At 52.1% G+C, this 12,279-nt stretch overlaps 4 protein-coding genes across 4 annotated transcripts; 1 reads left to right on the top strand and 3 right to left on the bottom strand.

The window, feature by feature from the left end:
• Positions 1-3,021: 3,021 nt before the first annotated feature.
• Positions 3,022-4,692, bottom strand: CTAM01_13998 (glycolipid anchored surface protein; the record flags this gene model as incomplete). The annotated part of the gene is made up of 2 exons (XM_060529999.1): positions 3,022-4,551; positions 4,612-4,692. The coding sequence occupies 2 exons, from the start codon at positions 4,690-4,692 to the stop codon at positions 3,022-3,024; spliced, it is 1,611 nt and encodes a 536-aa protein (XP_060375426.1).
• A 3,356-nt stretch (positions 4,693-8,048) lies between these two features.
• Positions 8,049-8,666, top strand: CTAM01_13997 (uncharacterized protein; the record flags this gene model as incomplete). Its single annotated transcript, XM_060529998.1, has 1 exon — positions 8,049-8,666. The coding sequence occupies one exon, from the start codon at positions 8,049-8,051 to the stop codon at positions 8,664-8,666; it is 618 nt and encodes a 205-aa protein (XP_060375425.1).
• Positions 8,667-9,439: 773 nt separating this feature from the next.
• On the bottom strand, positions 9,440-9,595 carry CTAM01_13996 (uncharacterized protein; the record flags this gene model as incomplete). Its single annotated transcript, XM_060529997.1, has 1 exon — positions 9,440-9,595. One exon carries the CDS (start codon positions 9,593-9,595, stop codon positions 9,440-9,442), a length of 156 nt encoding a protein of 51 aa, XP_060375424.1.
• A 1,713-nt stretch (positions 9,596-11,308) lies between these two features.
• On the bottom strand, positions 11,309-11,922 carry CTAM01_13995 (uncharacterized protein; the record flags this gene model as incomplete). Its single annotated transcript, XM_060529996.1, has 2 exons — positions 11,309-11,334; positions 11,397-11,922. The coding sequence occupies 2 exons, from the start codon at positions 11,920-11,922 to the stop codon at positions 11,309-11,311; spliced, it is 552 nt and encodes a 183-aa protein (XP_060375423.1).
• Positions 11,923-12,279: the final 357 nt, after the last annotated feature.

Raw genomic sequence — 12,279 nt, 5'->3', positions numbered from 1 at the left:
ACAGACATCGAATGCCAAATCCCACAAACAAACAAGCTGTAAGTAATCAGACTCATCACTTCGAGTCTTTGAATATATCATATGCCTTTTGGTACTACCTTAGAAGGAGAATTTCAGTACATATTCACAGGCAGAACTGATCGATATCCATCTTCAAACCCGAGACCACACCATAGACTGGAGAAAACCGACTTCGTACTTCAGACGAACCCCTTTACTCTGTTCCGATGGAACCAAGCATTCGTATGATTGTAGGCAGGACAAAAGGTGAGAATCAGCAATGTCCTTCGAGCGAAGAACACGAAGCCCTACTCGAAAATCTCGGAAATCTCGAACCCTCCGGGGCTTTTGCTCACCATACCTAAGTCAGTGCAATAGTCCGGCATCGTCCCGTATATCTCAAGTCATTTCTTCAACATGCTCCCTCATGCCCACCTACTTTGCATAAACCATCCTGTTATCGTCATCTTTGTCAAAATAGTACAAGACACCGTTCAGCTACACCGTCATCGTCCAACTGCAGTCTACTCAAAGCCCCAAAGCCCTTTGTGAACATATACTAACAAACAATTCTCGCAGAGCCTAGTACTCGTTCGATCAGATCATTTTACCCTATATCGAGGTTTCCATCATTGTCGTTCTCGGATTCGATCTCCTGCTCTTCATTAAAATCCACGAGTCAAAATTCTCGAGGTTACGTTCACAAGACGAGACCATCACATACCGAAGCATGACATGAGGGATTCTAGAGCCAGTTATCAAGGCCGGTTTCCCTCGATAGGATCCAGCGCAACCGACTGAAATTGGCAAAGACACTGAGACTTGCAAAGAGATCAGAAACACACCAGCGACCACATTGCGACGGGCCTACTGAAGCAGAAAGTACCATACTTTCTCCAATGAGATTGAGACCATCTAAACCATTCTAGACACCTGGGTCAAACATCACGGAGTCGCAATATGGGAAACCAGTACACAACGAGCGGCGGCTCAATAGCTCCCTGCAATCCATGCTAAGTCCTGAAGCTCAACTGTTCTGGCTCGGTATTGGGAGTCCTAATGATCGTTGCGGCTGACGGACGTGGCGTACAATCCTTGGATTGATCTGACAACTGCTTGGAGACAAGAGGCCAGGTTATTGAATTCAAATTCAATTCTCAACTACTTTCGATGCAAGGGGTCATTCGGCCAACAGACCCTCTTTGACCCTTGCCGCGAGCTCCTCCAGAGATCACGTCAAGTGCCAATGCCTCCAGTGTTCAACGGTTCTTGAGCCGTAGTACACGTTTACATGTATCCAAGTCAGGGTGCTTTTCAAAGAATCCAATGAAAGGTCAGTAGGGTAAACGACCATGTAAGACACAGCAGCCACTTCATGGGCCTTGAATACGTAGAGTTCGTGGTATTTCGTTTGGAAGGGCTACATTGACGAACGTAAATGCCAGCAGAAATGATTCTATTGGTCTTGAACGTCCTCTAGATCAGAGACACTCATAACCATCATAGAAACATGAAATGAGTACTATGGAAGTGTAAAGTATGGGTGGCAAAACTGACAAAGCATATGATGTTCAGAATCTCTTGGGGTAGAGGTGATGGGTTCATATCTTGCTTTTTCAGACGTTTCGTAAAATTGTAGCCTCCTTAGAGACGTCTTCGATTCAATCTTGATAGGCCACTTACCTAGGTATCTACACAGGCTTTGGCGATCAACATGTGCCTACTATGTACATGCACTCTCTGGAGTAAGCCCGGAATATGTTAAAGTAGATGCTTACAAGTAGCTCTCGCTTCGTCCTCGCCATCTTTTCTATGACCTTATCTCGAGATGCATCGGACAGCCAGAGAAAGGTTTCCGTTTTGCTGCGAATAGTCACTACATGGCCGTCCAGAAAGCGTTTGAATGTAGCATCATACCATAAACGGCAGATCATTCGTGCACATGAACCTCCAAAGCAACTAAAACCAAGGCCGTTCTCCTTCCCCATCAAGCGTGGACACATGGGAAACGTTTTCAAGGCTGAAGACTCTGTCCTAATGGCAAGCAGCTTTAGAGGAGGCCAAAGAGTCAGATGCGCACCTCGTCGACAGTATCTTGAGCCTTTCAATGAAAATAGCTACTGCTAGTCGAGAAACTACACATCAGACGAGACAGCTGAAGCCATGGCTACCGTGGTAGACCTCGGAATATGCAACAAAATGCGAGACTCTCCCGATTCGTCTGCTCAGAGAACACATACTTTGCATACGGATACGACAAAGACAACAGAGATAGATTTGCCGAGGAAGAAAGAGGTCTTTACTCGCGTGCGTATCTCTTTTGAAATTTCCGGGAGCAATGAAAAAATGGGGTAACGGGGGCCATCGTGAGAACCAGTTGATGTCGCGGTGTGCAAGTTTCGGGACTACTTCTCAACCACGGGATCCATAACTTCGAGAGGGCTCGGGATCGTCATTGAAATATCCTACAAGGGACCAAGAGGCAGGTAGACTATTAAGCTGCGATCTTGGCAACCATGTGTACCATCTTCACCGCTTCAGTAACAGCGTCCGTAGATATTTCACCATGTCCGAGAGTCCTGCCAAGTGCTGGGCAAGAATCTTAGGTAAATGACGCCTAGGTTGCCAAGGCAAGAGCAACGGCTAGATGGTGGCTGAGATCACTGCCAAGTTGTGATATGTACACTCACACATTCACAAGGTCCAATCAGGGCAATCGATATGAACAAAAAGAAAAAGTTCTATTCATCGAACCAAAAGACACTAGAAAACAACATTGACCTCTGTCGGCCAGTCATGAAGCAGAATAGCTGCTGCCAGTGAAGACCCAACGCCATGTGATGGTGAGAAACACAAAAGAGCCTCATGCTAGTAAAAAGTCTGTCGAGTCGTGACTGTATTAAACGAGGCACCATGGTAACCTGCGTTGGATATCCTACACGCTCGCATAAATGTATATCGCCCTAATCCTGGGCACACCCATTTTTTCCACCTCAACACATCATTAGATGAAGAGACCGTTTACAGAGCAACCATGGCAGCACCGACGGCACCGGCGGCGACAATGTAGGCGCCGATGGCAAAACCGCCGAAGTTGAACATGGGCTGGTAGGGGCTGCCGGCAGCAGCGTTGCCAGAAGAGCTGGAGCTGGGGTTGGCAGTGGAGGAGACGGGAGCGGTGGCGGTGGCAGCAGCGCTGTTGGCGGCAGAAGCGGAGGCAAGGGCGGAGCTGCAAGAGCTGTCGGTGGAGGAGGGGGTAACAACCTGGCCCTGGCCATCGTAGTTGCAAGCAGTGCTGGCGGACTTCTGGGCCTTGTAGTAGGTGTCCATGACGAAGGCGAGCTTCTGCTCGTCAGTGCACATGGAGTAGGCGCCGTAGACACCGGTGGTGGTGTTGGTGTTGATACCGCGGCAAGAGTCGGGGGAGGCACCGCAGATGTAGCCGAAGATCTCGCCAATGGCAGAAGCCTTCAGGCCATCCTTGGGGGTGCAAGAAAGAGACTTGACCATACACTCGCAGAGAGAACTGTCAGGGGTGGGGGGAAGGGCATCGCCGTGAACCTCCCAGGTGGAGGAGGTGCCAGGGCACTCAGCGGCCTTGTTGGTGGGCGAGTAAGAGGCCATCTGAACGGCAGCGGGGGTGGCAGCAAGAACACGGGAAGCGAGCTGGTCGTAGTTCTTCATGGTCTTGGCGACACCGTTGTTGATCTCGACGAGACCGTAGTCGTTGGCCTCCTGGTGATACATGTAGACGATACCACCAGAGAAGACGTCAGTCATCTCCTTCTCGTACAGAGCGGTGGTCTCCTGGAAGATACGGCCATCGGCACCGTCGGGGATGTTGCAGCCGTACTCGGCGAAGAAGACGGGGACGGAGTAGTTCTTGAAAAAGTCGATCTGGGTGGTGTAACCGGCACCGGCGAGGGTGTTCTTACCGCACCACGAGTAGATGTTGTAACCCCAGAAGTCAATGGCGGTCTCCTGGTCACCGCAGTTGAAGTAGTGGGCCGAGTTGGTGCGAATGTCAGCGTCGTCGTTGGCGGCGTAGCCAACACCCATCCAGCGGTAGCCCTTGTCCTTGATGTGCTTCTTGGAGTCACGAACGGCAGCCTTGACGAAGGCGGAAGCCTCGGTGTTGGTCTTGTTGTTGGAGACCTCATTACCGGCGAAGAAACCGATGGTGTTGTCGTACTTGGCGAGGGCATCGATAACGGCAGTGTAGCGGTCGAGGAGCTCGGTGTTCCACTGGGCGTTGTCACGGTTGATGGAGAGCTTGGGCTCACCCAAGTCGGAGACGACGTAGATGCCGGCGTCGCTGAGAAGCTTCATGCAGGCGTCGTGGTTGTTCTTGGGGTCAATGGCGTAGGTTCGGATGGTGTTGGTGCCGGCCTTCACCATGATAGGAACGTCACGCTTGCATGCAGTCTCGTCTGCGAGGGGATCGTTGTAGTCGCCAGTCTTGGACTCACCACCGGCGGCGGCGGTGTCCTGCTGGTAGGCAATACCCTTCATGTAGAACTGGGTGCCGTTCTCGTAGAAGAACTTGGAGCCCTGTTTTGAATGGTTAGTGATGCATGTCAGGCTTGGTGGGGGTGTGTGATGGCATCATACCTTCATGACGATAGGGTCGAGAGCAGCGGCGTTGCTGGCAAGCAGCAGAGCCGCGGAAACGGCGGCGGCGACCTTGCCCATTGTGATGGTTGTGTTGTGTGATTTGTGAGTGTTCGGTACGTGTGGTCTGGAGGATCTTCTCTGACGGGCTTGTCGTCGAGGTTGTTGTCGGGAAGTGGGAAGTGACGTTTAGTTGTTTTTGTCTTTCCTGAATATCCGATCCAAACGGTCTGAAAAAGGTAGAAATAATTGGTTGGGCTAACGAGAGTGCGAAGTGGTTTGTTGTTGATTAAAAGAATAGGGTTTCAGAGACAGTGACACATTCAAGAAAGGATGAATAGGGCCTTGTCTAATGAATTCCCCTACAAGAAGAAACGATTGCGGATAGCAAGTGAGGGAGTGGACGGGTTTGGAGGAAACACGGAGAGGAGAAAGGAGAATCAAGAAGTCAGAGATTCTGTGACGGGAGGGAGGCGCGAGGTAGAAAAGCAGAAACACGCCCTGGAATGTGTGGTTAAGCCCCACCGGGTACGAAGTGAGGTACTTGCTTCAAGTATCCATGTACCTGAGTACTTGTGGATGTACGTCAGGTACCTAGGTAGGTGCCTATCTCTTTTAAAGAATGGGAAAGAGCAAGAGAACTGAACCTGCCTGCAATTGCTGCGTACTGCGTACAGTGGAAGGAGTGGACTGTGGAAGGAAGACACAGAGGATCGACTGGTGCAATGGTGAGGCAGGCACCGGCTAGACCACCACGGCGTTGAGAAGGCAGGAAGCAACGGCGCGGAAGGCGTAAAAAAGGTACCTTGAACAGACAGGGAAGGAAGGACCGGGGTCATGGATAACCCCCAGGGGCAAGAGTGAAGGAGGGGCAGGGGTGACCCCTTTCGGTTTATCCTTACTGGCAAGCTTCTTCTGCTAGCCTGTTGCTTCCTCTTGCTTCCTCCAATCCTCCCCCCCCTTGCCCTCCTCCCAAAGTCTCTTTCCTCCACTCCTCCTCTCTAATCTCTTGGTATTTTTTACTCTTTTTTGTTGTGACCGTTCACTGTTCAGCATTCATCTAATTTCGCTCTCTTCCAATTCATTGAACAATCATCCCCGTATTCGATGCGCAAATTGGATCCCCTCGTGAATACTCCGTACATACGTGCGCTACCGTCTCATCGTACCAAACACCAATACGTGCATCTCTACATTCAGCAATTGATGCCGCTTATTGGATACACCATTAGCACACACATTCAGACAACAAGACCGCAGACGCGAATAGCCGGCGCGAGAGCGAGGCGCAGCCGTCTTAGCACCTTTCATACATTGCCTGCCTGCATCTTCATTTCCATTCTTTTGGACGAGACGAGCGAAAGACAAAGATGCGACGGTACGGATACCTGAAGCCACTGCGCGACACTATTGAATCACGAGGTACCTGCACATGTGCCAAATTAGCACTTGCACTCAACATGCATCTGCCAACCGAACCTACCTTACCTTACTCCGTACTGGAGGAATGTCTTATTACCTAAGAACCTTCTTCTCCGCGCGAAAGAAGAGGAAGAGAGACGAGAGAGGCGAGCGACTAGATACGTACCCTGGATGCACGCTGGGAACCGCCTGGGTCATGTTCATCTCGTTTCAAGGTTGTGAGAGACTTGACACAGTGTGGACAGAGGTCCATCCAAATCACCCTATGACGTCCGATGAAGCACTAACATCTTCTCAGTAATCTACCACATAAGGCTGTTATAGCTTCATCTTCACTGCATCTCTCCTTGACAACTCTCCTTTCGACGCCATCTCGAACCAACACAAACACACTGCACCGGGGCACCAGGGCACCATTACCACGCCCCCAGTTCACACTGTAGCCGCTGGGGCCACGGTCCACCGCCTCATCCACCAAGGCCGTTAGTGAAATAGCGAGAAATAGGGGCAATCTCCACTCAAGGTGAGCTTCGGCCTGGAGAACCGGCTGACCTTCCAGACCGGGACTTGCGGACGCCGGGCCCATCTTCTCACAACCCAGCCGCCGCCCCTCGTCTGGTCCATCACAGGCTCATAGCTCGTGGGTGTGCCACCAACGCACCGGCCTACCAGAACCAGTGAACCCCTCCAGCAAGACGCCGAGATGCTCTAGCCTCTACGGAGCAGGTCCTAGACGAACAGAATTGGAGGCTATCGTGTGCCGCCAAGCGTCAAACATCACCATCTTTGGTCTCAACAGATAAACCAAGAACCCTTCAACCTGGATTGCCAAGAGGTCATTCACCTCTCAGCATTGGCATTTCTTGTCGTCCGTCCTCTGCGCCTCACTATCGAGTTCCCATCACATCCCGCTGTCTAGTCCCGCGGCGCATAACCAGACAAAAAGTCAATTTCACTTCACAGGTTCCCCTTCGCCCAGCCACTGCCCAGCGCGCTCTTCTGCCATGGCAAGCTCCCACCGACTCTGCCCAGCCCAATCCAACATGCTTGGGATGAACACGGCAGCGATCTGAAAGAATTCTTTATCCTCATCTGCCACATACGGATACATCTCCTTGTTGGCAGCACTGCAATCAACTTCCAGCATGGTTTTCTTGTTATCTCCACCGTGGCCAACTCGACTGTCAATATCAGCCTCCAAGGTGTCACTCGCCAAAGGCCCAAATCTCCAGTGAGAACCACAGATAATGTTACAATGGGTAATTCAATACTCTGTGCAATGCAGGAGCAGAACAACCCAGAGAGCCAGGCTCCCAGCAGATGCGTCCACGTCGACGGAAGTACTTTGTACACAGTCTGACTGCAGCGGCGGTCCAGACCTTCAGGCCAATCATCCCACTATTCGTCTGTTCTCCCAGTCATCCCACACCATCCATTCGTGATCCATCAGGCTTGCAGCGCTCGGCTGTTGCTGTCTCGCAGCACTCGAACCCAGACGGACCGATGTTTCTGGCGAGTGTCCTATGACAAAGCGCTGTGCAATATGCTCGTATCCTTGCTTGACGGATGCCTCACTGCTGAGCAAATGCAAATCAAGCTGAGCTAGCCAACGCATGACGGACAGCTTCACCACCAGCTCGGGACGGACGGGGGCCGACCGAATTCTCCGAATTGACTGACGATGAAGCAGCGCATCGACAAACTGTCAACCACAGCCCCAGAGGCAAAACTTTCATGTCGCCGCCAATACGAGGCTTGGAGGCACACCTACAGGCTGTGTGGGTGTGCTACTTCTACACAGTGAAGGCCTTTAGTTCCGACCAGCAGTGCAGTCAGCGCTAACCGCCATGTTCCCTGAGTCGACGGGGTTTTCCAGTACTGTGTCGGTGCTGGCAGCATCCATACTGGCAGCGTGTATGTTTCCGTATAGGCACCTAATACTCGCCAGTTGCCAACTTGCAAGAGCAACAAAAATAGGACTGGCGAAGCGGGAGTCCAATTAACTCTCTTTTGGTATGGCCTACCTTAAGTTGTTTACTCTAGGCCTAGCGCCAGGCTTAAACGGCCCAGACATCCAGAGTCTCCAGAAGGGAGCCAGAGGGGCCCGGTCCGAATGTCGGATGCGCTGTTGGCATTGGTTCAAGGCCCAGCATCAAACCATCAAACCCGGTCGTGCGAATCTCAATCTGGAATCACTTTTACTGCGTATGCTCGCCACCCCGATTTTCCAACGACAGAATTGTGGTTTATGTGGGCTTCTCGACACTGGTTCATCTGCCGCCGCGCAGGAAGCCAATACGATGGACAAACGATTTGCTTGCTTTTTCTTCACCCGTCTTGCGTCTCGTTTCTCGCCGAGGATGGGCCCTTTGGCCCGTTCATCGGTACAGTGTACTGTACGGATACTGCAAGACGTGACCCGTTTATCAGAATTCGAGAGTCACCAGAGTCTTGCTGATTGTAAATTCGGATCTTCTATTCTATGGATTCCATGCGACGTGGTCTGCGGCAGTGCAACTCCAACCAAGCATTTCCTTCCCGTACCGCATCCGTCTACTATTCTTGTTGATAGTCGACAGAAGATCGTTTCGGTGTCGCTCGCGCCCCGTTTCACACCCATTCAGATGATCTAAATCGCAAAAGGCGGCCAACCATCCCACTCGGCTATCATCCCGCGGCCACCCAGCGGGATCCCCGTCCGCCATGTCCGCAGCTCCCGCGTTCTCGATATTCTTTCCTCGGATTCTCGCGCCTTATCCTCATTCCTAACCAAGGGCAAACCCTCGTTACCTATCTCCCCCCGGCTCGCCCGCCCAGCGACTGTCTCCCTTTCCCTCCCGGCGTCACCAAAACCTTGAGCCTTGAAGGGGCCCACTCTGGCAGGATGATCCCCTCAAATCCGTGTCAAGTTGATGGGGAACCACTGAATCCGCCTCCAGCTGAACTATCTGTCACAGTGCCAAGAGATGGACACAGCGCTCTAGAGTCTGCGGCGCTGATCGAGATTTTCCCAGGCCCGACGTCATCGGTGGGCGGGTTGTCGATGCCAATCTTGCTGTTCGCCCAAGCGGGTTGTTTCTTTCAATCTGGTCTAATCTGGCCTTCCTTGTCGGATTGGCTGGTGAATTATGGTTGGTTCCTGTCAACATTTCTCGATGCCAGCCTATGGTTCCCTAATGTTGCTCTCGGGATACTCGAAATGCTTGATTCCTCCACCCCGGTGCTCTGTCGTTCATCTTCTCGTCTCCGGTTGTCGTTTGTCGTCAATCATTAGGCGCGTTATTCGTTTACTCGTTACTCATGTGTTGTTCGTCATTCGTCACTACTCGGTGGGCCGTCAGGGCTATACTGGAATGCGATGATGCATCCATACGTCTGCCGGCCCTGTCGCCTGCCCCGCGGCATATCACCATCTGCCGGTGATCTTGAAATAGGCCTTGCCTACGCCGTAGCAGACCCCATCCCAGACCTCGTACGTCTCGCGCCAGACGGTACGGAGCGGATTGCGCCCCGATGGGCGGCCTGATCTGCCATTACGCTGGTATTGGTTGACAGTCGTCATTGTAGCTTCTCGTCTCGGTCTCGTGATTTGCTTTGGTGCTTGTGTTTTTGATATTCGGTTTGTTCACACGATACTCAAAAGCCCATTCGCATTCACATCATGAGCAGCCCCTCTGCTTCATTAAATACGTCTGGGCAAAAGCTGCCTCATCTCACAAAAAGTCTGCCTACATCTTGGCGGCTGTCACCCATCGCCAAGGTCATTGGTCGACCCTGTCAGTCGCCCGTCTTGTCACCCGGCGGTGCGGCCATCACGAGCGCTCCCGCACAGCCCGCAGCGCACCGCCGCCCGCCCGCCTGACAGCCGTTCCATTTGTAGTACGGTTTGCACCTGGCCCTACGCTGGAACTTGAGCTAAAGGGAACGAACCCGCCTCGCCGCTGCGGATGGCCGCTGATACTACCTACCTACCTTACTACAACGTGCAAACTTAACCGCTGACCAAACACAATACAGAGAGCAGCCGACCGGGAGCTGCCTAAGGAACACCCACTAGGGGCATCTCACGGATCCTAACGGCTACCACACGCGCTGATCAAGTGCCTAGTTCGACTCATTTCTGACCACGGAGAACATCACCTTTGCGCCCTGCGTATGTTAAGGATCCTCCGGTCGGTCTGGAAGGGAAAGTCTTTGAGCGGCTCGCTTCTGCGGCAACAGGTACAGCGCGACATTGAATTTCTACTTGGGGGATTGATGGCTGTGGCGCGGGTTCATAGCGGGCGTCACTGCGCTCACAATGACGGGGACTCGCTCATCCTCTCACTCTAGTTTGATACCACATGCAGAGGATAAGCAACTGGATGTCTAGGCATACGTTGAAGTAAGCCTCGCCAGAGGCTGCCTGTAGATGTATGCGGGTGTGTCACACACCCATGTTTCTGTGCTAATGTCTCACGGCCCGCGGACACCGACAACCCTTCGGCCCCGTTCAATCCTCCGCGTGCTGTGTTTCCAGTCGGCACTAGATATGATTTGTCTTGCCTGCCGTGCATTGCCCACCCATTACTCCGCTCTCATAGGCCTTTTGGAAACGGGTTGTGACGATGAGGAGGAAGGATGTGATCTGTGAGACCTGTGGACGGCTGGGGCGCTGGTCTCATCTACCAGAAGATTGTAGTTGGAGGAGTACCTAGTTGCTCTGCGATGTCACGGGTAGGCAAAAGGTCAACAGGCGGCTGTCGAACATTTGCCACCGGCGTTTGTCATGTCATGTACCCTGTTTAGACCGTAGGTTTGGATGAGTGAATGATACAGATGTCTGTTGGCTACCTAGAGACAGACTACTGCCTCATGATGATGGTATGTATTCCCTCTCGCCACCATTCGTGCAAGTCTTCTGACAGCTCTGTCCAAACGCAGCCGATGGCCGATGTTTGGCGATTGCCGTAATGCCTTGCCCTTCAAAAACTCATCCACAAGCGTCATGCTTGCTCATCTGGGCAAATTCCTGTACATATCTCGTACTTCCTTCCTTTCGTATCGGTATCTTGCCCTAAAGCACATGAACAGACTCTTTCTCGCTAGTCCACGCACTGATCAAAAACGATAATGTAGCAATCTCTGAAATACTGGTGAGAGATGTCAGTATTCCCGAGCGTTTTGCAAGTCGGGATGGATGGAACGAACGAGGGTATTCGAAGCAAGTATGTTTGTAAAAGTCACATCTGTAACAGCCATGTTGTCTTTGGACGAACTTCGAGCGCAGGGCCGCTCACTCGAGACGGATTCTCTTGGCAGCTGTCCGACTTGTTAGCTTCAAGGCAAAGAGGAAGGAGTAGGAGTAGGAACTAGAAGCTTACCACGCTCGCCGCCATCAGTAATCTTGATCAAGATCTTGGTCTCTCCAGCAGAAACCGCGATCTCGACAGGCTTGCTATTGTTGACGGCCTTGGCGTCGGCTTCCTCGGTAGGCATGCTATCGAATACAGTCACGATGGGGGACAAGCGCAACTTCCGGCGCGGCTTGTAGAGCTTCTTGGTTGGCGTAGCAGGAGGCGTGAGCATCAAGTCGTCCATCTTCTTGTTCTCGCCCTGCTTCTGAAGGAACTTGTCGTGATGGTCTCGGAACACTTCGCTGTCAACGTATTCACAACTCTTGGACTCCATGTGTTGAGCGAACGGATCGTCCTTGCGCTCCCACGCCCACGCTTGCATGGTACAGAAATCGCAGACGACGATGTCGCCTCCGACTTCCCGGTTGCCTTCGAAGCGATAGCTAGCGCCTGCCATGTCCTCGGGAGAGGGAAGCGAGTGAGGCCAGCGGCCGGGCTTGCCGTCCATGCCGCGGTCGAAGTAGGAGAGGAGACGAACGCAGAATTCGTCCATACTGATGCCGAAGTCTAAATGATGACTGAATTGAGTGAAGTAGCTCGAAGGACGCGAGCAAAAGAGGATTTTGGAGAGCTTGTAAAAATTGCTATACGATCTGGCTCGCAGCGAAAGTGGTTGAGTACAAGAGAGAGTGGGCGATGATGAAAAAGCTGTGAGTAATTCGAGGCAAGTAGAGGATAGAAAAGGAGAGATGATCTTTTTCAGAGTAGAAGGAAGGAGCAAGCTGAAATGGGAAGGGGTGCTCTCGCCAGTTCTGTTAGTTGACTTTCTTTCTGCGGGACAGAGATGAGGCCTCGTGATACAACGAGCAAGAGTGTGAGATGAGACGTGTTTAAAAATGCCCTGGGAGAG

Source organism: Colletotrichum tamarilloi (assembly GCF_030869305.1).
Source record: "Colletotrichum tamarilloi strain Tom-12 chromosome Unknown Scaffold_110.1, whole genome shotgun sequence".
Taxonomy (NCBI): domain Eukaryota; kingdom Fungi; phylum Ascomycota; class Sordariomycetes; order Glomerellales; family Glomerellaceae; genus Colletotrichum; species Colletotrichum tamarilloi.
The sequence above is the reverse complement of the archived record's forward strand: the minus strand, read 5'-3'. Positions and strand labels throughout refer to the sequence as shown.